This window comes from Caretta caretta, chromosome 2 (assembly GCF_965140235.1).
Source record: "Caretta caretta isolate rCarCar2 chromosome 2, rCarCar1.hap1, whole genome shotgun sequence".
Classification (NCBI taxonomy): Eukaryota; Metazoa; Chordata; order Testudines; family Cheloniidae; genus Caretta; species Caretta caretta.
This window is the reverse complement of record NC_134207.1, coordinates 30,025,847-30,041,773: the sequence shown is the minus strand read 5'-3', so window position 1 is coordinate 30,041,773 and position 15,927 is coordinate 30,025,847. Positions and strand designations below refer to the sequence as shown.

Here is a 15,927-nt window from a genome sequence, read left to right as displayed (position 1 = left end):
ACAGTATTCCTAATATTTGACATTTGCACTCTATTATGTAAAAATATTTATATGTGAAAAGTGCTTTGTAACTAAGCATATTAATAGAATATACTGACTGGTTTTACAAATAGTTCAGTAAGTCAAGACTGTAGATACCTTTTCTAACTTATCTTTAAGTGATAAAAACTACAAGGAACTCATTTCACTACAATTTCCATTATGCATTCCTGTATTAATATTTACTTTCCTGATTGTCTAGCTACATCTTTCAGATGCCAAGAAGTGATATATTTAGCAGGTTGGGACAGGTTTGCCAGATCACACACATACAAAATTAACAAGCTTCTAGAAAGCATAAAAGCATAAGGCTCTCTCTCTCTCTCTCTTTTTTTTTTAAACACAGTAGAGTTTTCATTAAAGTTAAAAAGAGGCTACTACCAATACACGATGGCAGAGGATAGTCCCATGCCCTTCTTTCCCCTGTCATACACTTTAGAAGGCTACTTCCATGGAGTGTGTAACCTGGATTGCATCCATAAATGATAGTACTGCCAGCAAAATGGCCTTGGTCATTGATCTTGTATCCAAATTGTGGCACACCAGGATCTTCACAGTGTGAAAGCTCAAAACCTGTAATGAGAGTAAAGAGTGGAGTAACAGAATTAAAACGATAACACACATTTGTGAAATTAAACACTTTTTGTCTTCCAGTCTGAACACAGCATATTTTTATTTTTCATTCAGCAACACACTTAAGGTGTTGGGTTTTTTTTGTTTGTTTTTTTAAATGGGACTAAGGTTGATTTTCAAAGGGGAGCCTAGGAAAATACTGTGATTTCTCTGAGAGACCAATCCAGAATTCCTCATTCAGATATTGAGTAAAGTTTTCTGGACTGGGCCTCTGTGCGTGTGTGTGTTTTAAAGAACAGAATTTTTTACCAATCACTCAGTGATGACTTCAGGTAAAATTTTTAAAAAGCACCAAAGTGATTTAGGTGCTTAAGTCCCACTTTCAAATGATACTAGGGCACATAGGAGCCTCAGATTATGTTTACACTGCAGTCTGTAGGTGTGGCTGTAGCATACATAGACTACTTAGATCAAAGCTATTTTAAGTAACAATAGCAGGAAGAGCATCCCCGATACTATCACGGCAAACCTGGTGGCTGAACTATGTGACTTTGTTCTCACCCACAACTATTTCATAATTGGGGACACTTTATACCTTCAAGTCAGCAGGACTGCTATGGGTACCCGCATGGCCCCACAGTATGCCAACATTTTTATGGCTGACTTAGAACAACGCTTCATCAGCTCTCGTCCCCTTATGCCTCTACTCTACTTGCGCTACATTGGTGACATCCTCATCATCTGGACCTATGGGAAGGAGGCCCTTGAGGAATTCCACCATGATTTCAACAATTTCCATCCCACCTTCAACCTGGACCAGTCTGGACCACTCCACACAAGAGGTCCACTTCCTAGACACTACAGTGCTAATAAGTCATGGTCAGATAAACACCACCCTATACCGGAACCCTACTGACCACTATACTTACCTACATGCCTCCAGCTTTCATCCAGACCACATCACACAATCCATTGTCTACAGCCAAGCTCTAAGATAAAACTGCATTTGCTCCAATCCCTCAGACAGAAACAAACACCTACATGATTTCTATCAAGCGTTCTTAAGACTACAATACTCACCTGGTGAAGTGAAGAAAGAGATTGACAGAGCCAGAAGGGTACCCAGAAGTCATCTACTACAAGACAGGCTCAACAAAGAAAATAATAGAACACTACTAGCCATCACTTACAGCCCCCAACTAAAACCTTTCCAGCGCATCATCAAGGATCTACAACCTATCCTGAAGGACGACCCATCACTCTCACAGACCTTAGGAGACAGGCCACTCCTTGCTTACAGACAGCCCCCCAACCTGAAGCAAATACTCACCAGCAACTACACATCACACAACAAAAACACCAATCCAGGAATCAAACCCTGCAACAAACCCCGGTGCCAACTCTGTCCAAGTATCCATTCCAGGGACACCATCATAGGACCTAACCACATCAGCCACACCATCAGGGGCTCGTTCACTTGCACATCTACCAATATGATATATGCCATCATGTGCTAGTAATGCCCCTCTGCCATGTACATTGGCCAAACCGGACAGTCTCTACGCAAAAGAATAAATGGACACAAATCTGACATCAGGAATTATAACATTCAAAAACCAGTAGGAGAACATTTCAATCTCCCTGGTCACTCAATAACAGACCTAGAAGTAGCAATTCTTCAGCAACAAAATCTTCAAAAATAGACTCCAACGTGAAACTGCAGAACAGGGATTAATTTGCAAACTGGCCACCATCAAATTAGGCATGAATACAGACTCGGAGTGGTTGAGTCATTACAAAACCTTATTCCCCCCATATTAATTTCCCCCTACTGTTACTCACATTCTTGTCAACTGTTTGAAATGGGCCACTCTCATTACCACTTCAAAAGTGTTTTTTCTCCCTTGGTATCCTACTGTTAATTGAACTGTCTTGTTAGACTGACCTCCCACTTGGTAAGGTAACTCCCATCTTTTCACGTGCTATGTATTTATACCTGCTACTGTATTTTCCACTCCATGCATCTGATGAAGTGGGTTCTCGCCCACGAAAGCTTATGCCCAAAAAAATTTGTTAGTCTCTAAAGTGCCACAAGGACTCCTCGTTATAATAGCAGTGAAGTCATGGCAGCACAGGCAGCTACAAGTTGACTGTATACCCAGGATCCTTGGTGGGCAAGGCTAGGCTTTGCAGCTGCATCCTTGCTGCTATTATTACTGGAGCTAGCTTTGATCTTTAACATGTGCTGCAATCATACCTCCAGCCCGACAGCAGTGTAAACATACGCTAAGTCTAACTGGAAGTCTTTCGACTTGTCTATACTAACAATTAGATCATGGCAAGCCGGGGTGTAAATGTGGACCCTGCTACCATACATTAAAAGTTCTGTAGTTTGCTTTAACCTACCCCACTTTGAAACAAGAGTAGATTAAAACATGCTATAGTGGTCTATTAGTGAGTGGCAGTAGGGTCCACATGGACACGAAAGCTACTGCATGGTAGATTTACATCCCAGCTTCACTTGAACTAAGTGTTCATGTAAACAAGTCCTCAATGAATGACATTAAACAGGCTTTAAATTCTTCATGCCATTTGATTTTCCTTAAGAAAGGATTATAAACTTTCCTATGTTTAAGGCATAGCCTTCAAAAACTGCATGTTTTTAGTGAATGTGCTGTTCATCTCTTCCTACTGCAGCTGCTATGCCTATGGGTCAGCTAGCCAGTGAAATACAAAACCTTTTGATTATTCTTAAATTGAACTTGAATTTATGTAAAAAAACAAAAACAACAACAAAACTGAAGGCTCTATATATTTGGCTTGCAATTGCTTGTACCCAAGTGTAATGCACATATATGTGGTAAATTAAATTACAATAAACTGTAGCACTATTAGTGAAGAAAAAAGTGCATGGACAATAGTCTGAATTGAAAAGCAGAGTATATTGAGTTTAATTTGCTGAAATTATCAATATTCTGAAAAAGTCAGAGTTTTCCTTGTCTTTTTTTTTTTATGATGTATTTCAGCTCACAATCCTTTCAGCTGAGAACCATGAAAACTTTTTTTAGTGCTGAGTAATTACATGGCTTGCAATGGCCATATGTATTATAAATACCATCTACTTCTTAACGCACAACTCTAAAATTAATTGTCCAATTATCATGATGACACTTTGAGTAGTCTGACAACGAATTTTAGGAGCTCATTAGCATGATTGTTTGTTGTTGTTTTCTTTTCACGCTTTGAATTAAAACCCTCTCCTTTACCAAAGCCACATTGTTTGAATATAAACAAGCACTTTCATAATAGTTAAATGCATAAGGGTTTCCATTCTAATCCTGCTTTTAGTAGCTCATGACTCTCAGAACTGGGGGATTGAAAGGTACAGGCTGATCTCAGCCTGAAGATCGATTGTTTGGGAAAGTTTGCTCCAAAACAATTCTGTTACTTTTGAGAATAAGGGGAGTAGGATAGTGAGATTTTTAAAGAAACAAAACAAAAAAAAAACCCCAACAACAAAAACACTTGTCTATTACAAATTACCGGCGGGGTGTAGAAAATTGAAATATGGCCAAAAAAAACCTCTTGTTTAGAAGAAGTTCATGTGAGTGTTCCAGTGAAAAGTGCTTTTGATTTGAACAAGTTAGGAGCATCTGGGAATCTCATTCTATTGGAATACAAGCAAATTTTAATAACAGCACTTAGCTCATAATGTCCATAGGTAATAAGGGCATATGGTGCATGTGACCCGGACATTCCTACATATGGCTGAAGAGGAAGCAAAGAAAAGGTTCTTCACTTCCACCATTGCATCCTCAGTCTCACATTGTGGAACTGTGCTGAGTGGTTGACAATTTGCTCAACATTCACACTATCCACACAGTTACTGAGCTATGTTTTATTAATTGTGAAAAATTTTCATTTACTTTACAACAAAACTATTCAGATTTGGACTGAGCTATCTATTGACATGGAAACAGAAACATATCTTGGTAGGTTAAATGATGTGTCTTCTCTACTTGAGTTTCAGCCAGAATGTCACTGAAAATACGGAGACAGGGACCTTCATGCCATAACTTCTGAGTTGGATCATTGTTCTGTCTGAATGCTGAAGGCCAGGAGGGAAGTACTGAGTCCCACTGTTGGCGAAGATTTTAACTTGTTACCCTGTGGGTCTGGGGAATAGGCATGTGAGGTCCACGTTTAAGAATCTAACTCTTGATGTTGGCAATGTAGCTAACTATTTACTTGTGTCCCATCACCCATTTTCAGGGAAAGTCTCTGAGAAGACTGTGATTAGAACTGGTGGATAATGAATATTTTGGTTCACTGGCAGTTCTGAAAAAAAAAAATTAAAAAAATAAAAAATTAAACGGTTTTGCTGTGGATCAAATCAAAAACAAATTTTCAACTAATCAAAAAGTCAAAAAACATTCTTCAGGCATTTTCACAAAAGCAAAGGAGGACTAGATTAATAAAATATTGGGGGGAGGGAGGAGGATGACCACCTCTCTTTTAAGTTTTAGTCCAATGGTTAGGGTACATGCTTGGAATGTGGGAGATCAAGGTTGAATTCCTCTCTTTGGCTGATGAGGAAATAGAACTTGAATTTAGGTATCCCACATTACAGGAAAGTGTTCTAGCCCCTCGGGTAAATTTTTCTCAATCTCGCCTGTTAAAACTGTTTCATTTTCTATAAATAATTAAATAATCCTTGGAGCAGGAACCTGAAGTAGGGTCTGTCACATTGTAAATGAGTATCCTAATCCATCAGTATCTGAAGTCATTCTCACTCTCTTTCCCTGGCCCAATGATTATTCATTATCATTCATAATGGCAATTCATAGCCATTTATGTTATGGTTTGTTTATTTATTTTCAGGGGACTGTGCCCCAAGGAAAATTAGCAAATCAAAACCAACATAATTTGCTTATGCCACAAACTCTGTAAAATATGTTTTAGTTTCACTATGGAAATTCCAGAAAGTCAATTACATGTATAACAATATTGAAATTCCATACCTGATCAGACCAATTGGTTGTCTAATCCATCATCCTGTCTCTGAAAGTGACTGGCACAAAATGTTTCAAGGGCACTGCTCCTTCCCTCATCAACAGACAATTATACAATAACTTATCCATGGGGATGTTTTCTGGTAATTCTAGGTAGTTAGTGATTGGTTAAGTTCTGCAGCTTTCATTAGGTTTTTGTATTTATTTTAAGACTAGCTACTATAATTTCAGATTTTTTTATTCATGTAAATATTTAATCCTTCTCTGAATCCTATTAAGCTCTTTACCTCTATAATATCTTGTGACAGTGAGTTGCACTTTATAATTTCCAGACTAGAATATTTATTAAAAGCAGCAATCCAAAACAAGAAATCACTGATTTAATGGAAAAGAAACAACACAAGACTGGCCTCAGTTTAGGAAAGTGCCTCTGTTCATGAAGAGTGGCTAAGAACATACTTAAATTCCACTGAAATCAATGGATTTGAGTGTATATTTAAAATTAAGCAGGTGCTTAAGTGTTTTCCTGAAGTGAAGCCATTATGAGCAGCAGAGAATAATCCACTTTTCTTGACCCTTTCAGTCAGCAAGTAAACTTAAGATAGTCCTCTGGCAAAAGAAGGCAATTCAGCCATCAACTACAAATAACAAAAATAATAAATCCTCTGAGTAATACAGAAGTTAGACTTCCAATATAATAAATGTTTGATTTGGGCAGAAAGTTGAAAATGGATTATTTTGAGAGAGTGGTGAATTGGTGGCAATATTCTACCAGTTTTTATCATCATTAGAATTTCTGAGTAGGAACAATGACTATTTCAAGCCATGAACAACATAAATCCATTATTCTATGTTTCTACATACTTACTGGTGTAAACAAGCTGAAAACCTTCATCGGTTCCCTCCGTATCTGAGTTAAATTCCAACCACAGATGATTTGAGGTACTACTTAGTGTCAGTCCTCTCAATGAGGCTCCAGTAAATGCACCCAGCAGGTGAGCTGTGTTGTCTTTTCCATCATATATCTGTAAAACAAATGGGACTTGTACAATTTTAAAAAATCGTATTTCAGTTACAACATAATTTCACACATATCTATTAAGTGGAAGGATGCTTATTGTAGCAGGATCTATTGTAAGTCAATTTAGAGAGCTCTTTATGCATATACTGTTTGTTTTTCCTGAATTATATGATATAAGTGTGGTGATTTTTCAAATGCACAATTTAAAATATGTCAGTTCCTTTTTGCATGACAATTGAAGTGGAAAGGGTTGCCATTTCAGCTAAATGTTTATAAACATCTGTGTTTACTTTGCCATTCCCAATATTATAACGTTTGCCACAACATATCAAGGAATACTTATTTTGTGTATGCACTTCTGCCTCAGTCCTGGAAGTGGTGTAATGTAAAAATGTAATGTCTCCCCAGCCTTGAATGTTAAACAAACTTCTGCAAAATATTACTAAGTAAAGAAAGGTACATGTATATCAATACAATAAAAGGAATGAGAATAAAACAAACAGAATAACTGCCTCTTTAAGATGGAAGGACAATGTAATTTATATGTAAATTGGAAATCAACATTTGTATTTATTTTTCTTCAAGAGCTGCTTTTCCCCTATTTAACAATGGACATTGCTATACAAAAAAATAAATAAAATCCCAAACATTTCAAATAATCTATTCTAATAACATTTAGCAGATGTCAATGCAAGTTTTGTTCTTTTTAAACATTAGAGGTTGTTACATTCCATTCAGACGTGAGAAAGTTAAACTGTAATTTGATTAACTATAGTTGCTATACTTAACACTTAAAATCTTTGACAAATAAGTTTTAATAATGATTACATTTGTACATGACTAAATTCTGACCTTTGTCTTATTCCTGATTTCCTGCACAGTGAAACTCAAAACTTTGCCTGTCAAATAAATAGACAGTCATTTTCAATGCTAAATAAAGTCTATTTTTATCAATGTAAAATTTATTTCATGTTTGCATTTGTAAATATGAATGAATAGCAAAACCAACCCAAACCAAAAACACCATTCTCACTCAGTGTATTAAAAGGGAATTTAAAATGTGAAACAGAACTATTATTAGCTCCTTTTTACATCTGTGTGGAGGATTTACATACATAATTCCCATTTAGCATTAGTCAGAGACTTTTGCAAAAGCCTCTAGTAAAAATGGAATCTGTCTTTCCGATGATCGTCTGAGTGAATGAGGTTTCAGAATGAGATTACAGAATAATACCAGTGTCTTGGCCAACATTCCTTGTCTCAGTCAAAACAAAGAAACAACAACAAAACAAACAAACTCACAGACTTTAATGCTAATGGCTCTGTGTGAATTACTGTACAACTATACTATATCCGTTACACAGCCTCTGAACTTCTAGTAGCTAATTCACTGTTTTATCTAGCATTTTGGAATATTCTAAAGTATTAAAGGCATTCTATAAAAAAAGAGTCTTCTATTTAGGTGAAGCCATGTATGTGATGGATGAACTAATACAATGGAACGTGTTTGATTTAAGTGTTGGGGGAATTTACGTGAATGTTCATAATATTGGGGCTTTAGTACAAAGAGCAACTCAGTTTCCCAAGTCCACCAAGATTTGTTCCTGTAGAACTTCAAAATTCCACTAGAATGGAGCTTAAGAAAAAGTTGTTATTGTGGAGTGTCAACCAGTGCAACCCACAGGGCCATTAAAAAAACCCTATGGTTAACTAGAAGTTTCTGTTAATTGTAAATAAATGCTGCACTGCATGTTAGAAGACTATTTAGGAAAACAATCTCTTGGAGATACTATTCTGTTATTAAATACTAATTACTTGCATCAGTAATTTCAGATCTCTGGAGATCTCCGGAGATCAGATGTCAAAACACTCTTTTTGAAATACAGTAAGTGTAGGTGAGACTATTTGTGCCAAAGTACTTGATGCACCATTTTGTAACAACATTCAAAATTAGGTTCATATATAGCTCCTTATGGAGATGTTACTTCCTTCAAAGGCCTTCTAGAAAATGGCTACAATATATTGAGATTGCAAGACAGCTAACTACCAGATATCCAACTTTATAATTGTCGATATGTTTTCTGTATACACTGCATATGTTTCTCCCGATGAAGCTTCTGTTCTATCTGCTCCTCAATGTAGAAATCTAAATAATATTTCCAGCAGTGCAGTATTTATATTCAAGAGACAAAAAACAAGAACTCCATGTATGACACTCTCTATTCTAAATTCCTCAAATGGCTCATCATCCACTATCATCTCATATTTAATCTTACTATGACCCACCTTCAAAGCTCTGCATAACTCTGCCTCTCCCTGCCTATCATACCTTGTTTAATTGTTCATTGCCCTGGCCACACTCTCCACTCAGCAGCATTCCCAGCCTTTGCCACCAGTGTATCAGCTTATTGTGGGATCACTTTCATGACCTCTTCCACATGCCTGTCATAGTATAACCTGTGACAGGGTCAGGCCAGATGGCTACAGGAGAATTATATTAGCCCCAGGTTAAGTAGGTCCCTTTCCCCAGGGAAGGTAACAGGGAAGGTTCCAAAACAATCAGGAACTTTCTGGAAACAATTAAGGCAGACAGGCTGATTAGAAAACCTGCAGCCAAACAAGAAGCTGCTAGAATCAATTAAGGCAGGTTAATCAGGGCACCTGGGTTTAAAAAGGAGCTCACTTTAGTTTGTGGTGCATGCGAGGAGCTGGGAGTAAGAGGCGCAAGAAGATGGAAGTGAGAGGATATGCTGCTGGAAGACTGAGAAGTACAAGAATTATCAGACATCAGGAGGAAGGTCCTGTGGTGAGAATAAAGAAGGTGTTTGGAGGAGGCCCTGGGGAAGTAGCTCAGGGAGTTGTAGCTGTCACACAGCTGTTACAGGAGCCACTGTAGACAGCTGCAATCCACAGGGCCCTGGGCTGGAACGTGGAGTAGAGGATGGGGCCGGGTTCCCTCCATCCTCCCAACTCCCTACTTGATACTGGAGGAGTTGAACTGGACTGTGGGTTCCACCAGAGGGGAAAGTCTCTGGCCTGTTCCCCGATCCACTAGGTGGATCAGCAGAGACTGCAGGGATTGTTCTTCTTCCTTTCCCCATGCTGGCCAGTGATGAGGCTAACTGAGTGAACGGCAGATTGGAGCCACAAAAGTGGCCAAACTGAGGGCTGCCGTGAACCTCTGAGGCGAGAAAATCCACCAGTAAGCGCAGGACCCACCAAGGCAGAGAAGGAACTTTGTCACAAACCTCACTGTGCTCATCTGAAAAGCCTTTAACCCATCCACAATTATGTCTTTCTTCAAGATCCACTTCATAAAGTTGAAAAGATCACTATTAGATGTTCTCTTTCCCAATTCCTCTATTTGTCTGTCTGTCCTTAGGTTGTGAATTTTTCAGAGCACAGACTGGTCCTTTTGCATCACATAGTAAGCCATAAACAAACAAACAGCAGTGCACCATTCTCAGTTTCACATCTGGCATCATGTCTGACGGGCAACAATGGGCCACAAAATAGATTACAATTTCTAGCTGTCACACCTTATGGAACCTGGAGAAGCTGTGCTTGCTAGTACACAGCAAATATAATAATGTGTAATCTGGTACATGGACAAACAGTTCCTTCATCTTTGTTAATTTAAACTAACAACATACAGAAAAAGACTTGGAAAAAAATCAAACAAACAAAAAACAAAAGAGGTTCAAAAGAACACTGTGTTATGATTCCAAGCTGTACTGTATGTAATCAACATTGTCCATTTATGCTCTATAAAATAAAGATTTTTTTTCACATTGGGCATGAAATAATATTATCTACTTTTCAAAGGGAAGGGCAATAAGTAAAGAAATTGTGTAGAAGACATCTGACCAGTATAAAAAGATGGGGGAGAGGGAAGAGCTTTCTTCAACAAAAAAGTGTTGAAGAAAGTCTCACAGACACACACACACACAAAATAAAATCCTAAAATTCCTGTATTAGACATGACAAGGAGAACTACCAACAAAGAAGTCATCTCTTAATATTAGAATCTAAGTTTAAGAAGAACTAGGATTATTTGATAGTTGAAAATAGCAAATAAAATGGCGACATAATTCAAATACTGACATTGATTACATATAATGAAAACATACCTTTGGCCTTGAGTACAAAGGGCTTATAATATACTGCATAAATAGCAAAGATGGTAAATTATTTACATAGAGTACACAGTAAAAAGAACAAAGAGTTGGATATATTGAACAACAAATAAATTATGTACAAATAGTCTTAGCTATTAATGCGTTATGGAAAGCTTTGCTGAAACTACAATTCCCCAATTAATCTCTCTCTGTTGCAATACAAAAACGGTAAATAAACACTAGATTTTAGATTGTAAGTTTTTCAGGGCAGGAGCCATCTCTTTTTATATGTTTTCACAGTCTCTAGCAGTTAATAAGCATTTTCCTCAATTATAATAATTATTAATAATCAGTTACCATCCTCATCCAAATATATAGAAAATCAAGTCTCTGATTATTAGTATGCCAGCCATAGTCAAAGAGGTTTGAATTATTACATGAGAATTTGCTCTTGAATAGAGCTCCATGGATTCTGCAAAAAGTACTGATAAAGATTCATTTGAATAAAATCCAGAAAATATCTGTGATGGCATTCACAACCCCTTTTATCCATTTCATGTGAATAATATTTTGTCTATCATCCCATCCCCCAGAACATCTCAGAAAGTGAAAATCTTGCAAATATTTCATCCAAAGATGTTAGTGTGAAAGTTCTCACTATCACATTAAAAACTCTGCTTGTCCTCCTCATTCAATGAACAGAAACAATATTGTGTGACTTAGCTGACCAGCCACTAATGAAGAATAAATACCCAAAGATGTACTCTGTGTTTGGTAGAGCAACTGACCTATAGGCCAAAATATGCTTGCATTAAGTGTTCAAACATTTTCAAATGATGAACCCACAAAGCAGACAAGCTGTTCACATTGAAGACATGATGGTGATCTTGAAGGAGAGGGAAGAATGTGTCTGGTGATAAAACTGTCTTGCTGAACCTCCTTGGATATCACTAATCTGTTGTGCGGCAACACAGGAGCCCAGATAAAGTGCTGGCTACAGTGAGAGATGAGGACCTCAACAACACATTACTGGCAGAGAATAAGCACTCAGGGAAACTGGCCTAAGACCTATACTGCATTACAAAATGTAAAATTTCTGAGTGGGAGGGAAAGTCATCTCCCAGGGAAAAGATGCTTTGCCAAAGGCTCTCTCACAGAGAACAGAAGCAGCAGCAGCTGTGTGTGTGTGTGTGTGTGTGTGTATGTGTAGCTTGTACCTACCGAATCTTGGAATCAACTTAGTTCATGGGTCCTGCAGCAATCTGGGAAGAGCCAGGGTGCAAAATTGCCCTGGCCACACCCTTCCTGTGTCAATACATGCCATTCCTGTTCGTGCCAACCCTGAGATGACCCCAATTTGTCCCCTGACATGGGGGATTCTATCCGGGGAGTTTACATTCAGCTCTGCACATGCCTGAAGGTCTTGCTGTGCCAGGAATATTCCATGCAGGCATAGGCACAAACTAAAAAATTTGTGAGTTCTTTGCATCCCCCAGCAGCCAGCTCCCTCACCCCCAGCACCTCTCGTTGGTGGCTCTGATGATCTGCTCTTCCCGCTCCCTCCCCGTGCCTCTCGCCCTCTGTGATCAGCTGTTCCACGGCATGCAGGAGGCACTGGGGGTGGGGAAGGGGAAGAGTGAGGACGGGGCATGCTCGGGGGAGGGGGAAGAACTGGGCGGGAAGATGAGGGGTGGAGTGGGAGTGGGAAGAGGCAGGGTGCGTGCTTGGGAGAAGGGTGGAGTGAGGGCGGGGCATGGGACTGAGCAGGGATTGAGCACCGCTGGGGAAAGGAAAAGCCGGTGCTTGTGAATGCAGGGGCCTCAGATGTCCTTGGTGGCCACTTTGGACAGAGTAAATATAAAGAAATAAAGAAATTACAATGTGTTAAGAAACACTGAGCCTTAGAATAAAAACATCATTGTTTCTAGACTCTCAGAAACTATGATGATGAGGGGCATAGAGGTACGTAGACAGATGGATAATACACATGGTAAGCAATAAACAATTCTCAGGGTAAAAATTTTAGATTCAAATAAAAATAAAACTAATGATTATTAACTGAATAGGGTAGCACTAAAGTATATGCAGTAAAGACAGAGTGGATGCCTAGCTTAACTTTATTTACAAGTCCTTGAAAATTGAATTGAGATTAGTAATCAGGCTAGGCCAGAAGCACAGCAGCAGAATAAATGACTTTTGCAATGGAATTGAAAGCAGACCTGAAATGAAGAAAACCATTCTAGGAGAATTAGTGGTTCCCTATACAGCCATTTAAATCACATCTGACTTAAAGATAAAACAACTTGTATTTGATGGCCCTTCCTCTGATCCTGCCAAGCTACTTAAAATTGATATATCTTAAAGATCCTGCCTTTATTTTATTTTTAAACATTTAAAAAAAATCTGTGCTTAGTTAAATATATGCTGAAGACACAGTAGTTTTTCAAAGATAAATCTGGAAAAAAATACTGGAGTAACTTTTTAGTGTTCAACCCTAGTGAAATGCATGATGGATTCAGGGTGTACAGTATAACCAAAGCATAATTTTGTTGATAAGTAAGTATGTGGCATGTGTGACCAATAACTAACATAAAGGTTATTAATAAATTACAAAGATTGGTCCCAGTAATTTCCCAAAATCTCCCACAAGTCCATTTCATGAGATAAATATTCTATGCTTTTAATTTTTCCCCAGAAAATATACTGTGTTGCAAATTTAATCAGTCTTCTTACTATATTAACCCTTTCCCACTGCTTAGTTTGACAGCTGAGCTCTCTCCAAAGCTGACACTAACGGGGAAATCACTGCCTAGGAAGGAGTACTGCAGAAAAGGGTCTGGTGGTTATAGTGGATCACAAAGTAAATATGAATCAATATTGTAATGCCGTTGCAAAAAAAACCAACAACCCCAAACCAAACAAACAACCCTCCACCCACTCTGCCCCCAACATCATTTTGAGATGTATTAGCAGGAATGTTTTAAGAAAGACATGAGAAGTAGTTCTCCTACTCTACTTAGAACTGGTAAAGCCTTAACTGGAGTACTGTGTCCAGACCACACTTCAGGAAAGATGTAGACAACTTGGAGAAAATACAAAGGAGAGCAACATATATAATTAAAGATCTAGAAAACATGACCTGCAAGGAAAGGTTTTAAAAAATGGCTTTGTTTAGTCTGGAGAAGAGAAGCCTGAGGGGGGAGATGAGAAGAGTCTTCAAATACATAAAAGTTTGTCATAAAGAGGAGTGTGATAAATTGTTTTTCTTATCCACTGAGGGCAGGACAAGAAGCAATGGGGTTACATTGCAAAAAAGGGAGATTTAGGTTAGACAATAGGAAAAAATTCCTAACTGTCAGAATAGTTTGGCATTGGGGTAAACTGACCAGACAGGTTGTGGAATATCCATCCATGGAGGTTTTTAAGAACAGGTTAGACAAAAACCTGTAAGGGATGGTCTAGATAACACTTAATCCTGCCTCAGTGCAGGAGACTGAACTAAGTGACCTACTGAGGTTCCTTCCAGTCCTACATTTCTACAATTTCTATGATTCTATAAATCTGCTTTATGGATCTTTAGCAGGTTTGTTGTAAAATAACCTTACTCTATGCCATGTATACGATGGAAAATAATTTCAAGGTTTGCTGAATTTCCTGGAATTCTCTGTTTGATTCACTGTATAAAAGAGCAGAGGGGAAATGGCCCCTGGGGCACTGGAGGAGAAATGAGGAAAATATCATGCATTTAAATATAAAACAAAAACCACAACAAAACAACTTTTCCTCAGGCTGAGAGAACTGAATATCAATCTAATGTACATTTCAACTGAGAACACTGGGGAATCCCCTAGTCTAATATACTGGCATATAAACCCAAATTCAATGTGTTTGTATCACTTTCCTTTTCAGTCTTTTCTCCTTTCTTATATTTTATCCAGGTTACATGACCTAATAGAATTACATCCCTGGACGGATAAGAAGAAAAGAGCATTAGTCATTCACTCGGTTACTACCACAGGCCCAGTGATCATTTTCCACATATTTATCTTGCAAAGAGAATGGCAACAGCCTAATATCAGTTCCCTCATGAGATCTGTACCAGAAATCGTGACTAAGGGTGAAACTCTGGCTGCACTAAACTCAATGGGAGTTTTGCCAATGACGTCAGGGGAACCAGTATTTCACTCAGAGTCCAATGCTGAAGTTAACAGGGGTACTCATGAGTTAGGGGTGTCAAGATCGGCCCACTAGTTTGGTTTTAATATAGAAATGACCCTTTTCTTGATACCCCAATGTCCAAATAAGAATTTGTGCAGGCTATGCACTAAATGCATAGCAGGAACAAGGGTTCTGAAAACATGATTTGGCCTCAAAATGATATATTTCCCTTTACATCCTTCAAATTCAAGGAGATGACTCTTGATTTGCTATTGCGAATTATCCATGTGGCATCTCACTGAAGACAAGGGTCTACCTGTGTGAATCATTTTGAAAGATTGATCTTCTTAATGGCACCCATATGTCTTACACAAATGTAAATAAAATTGTGTAAATGGTTCCCCTATCAAAATGAATTAAATATTGGGAAAAGGGTTTTTTAAAAAAATATATATATTATGTTTTACGGATTTTTTAAATTACATAAATACTGTATGGAAAATATACTATTTTCATTGATAGATGGACCCAAATTCCACTTATTGAATGTCACTGACCCACATGATGCTTCTGAGTGCTAGCATTTATATTTGGATACCAGATTAAATTGGCTATTCATTCCAGGAGGCTCAATTATTAACAGTTCTTAGAGCTACAAATTAATATAATTTAAGTTGTTATTTGATTTCAGTTCTGAAGATTTTACCAAAGGAAGATTTTTTTTTTAAATAAGTGTGCCCTCTTTTAACCAGCCTACTTTTGGGAATTTGCCATCCCAAACAGAGATGACATATAGATATGGAGATCTACACTCTTCGAAAGAGGCAGAACAACACAATATTGACAGCTAAAACTGAAGCTAGCGTTGCCTTGTCAAACATATAATTTATTCTGTACATCAAACAGAGATGTGCATTTGAGGACAGAATAAGGCTCATATGTGTTTTTGTGCATGTACTAGCTCTTCCCCACCAAAATATATAATCTGCTTCTATGTTTTAGTGGT

At 38.0% G+C, this 15,927-nt stretch overlaps 1 protein-coding gene across 3 annotated transcripts in view; it reads right to left on the bottom strand.

The window, feature by feature from the left end:
* CSMD3 (CUB and Sushi multiple domains 3) overlaps positions 1-15,927 on the bottom strand; it is a 1,179,008-nt gene that overhangs the window by 386,642 nt on the left and 776,439 nt on the right. For all 3 annotated transcript variants that reach the window (XM_048841517.2, XM_048841518.2, XM_048841519.2), the window contains 2 exons: positions 6,493-6,649; positions 421-612 (listed from right to left, as the gene is read on the bottom strand). In XM_048841517.2, the coding sequence (XP_048697474.2) occupies positions 421-612; positions 6,493-6,649 (349 nt within the window). The remainder of the gene's footprint in view (positions 1-420; positions 613-6,492; positions 6,650-15,927) is intronic.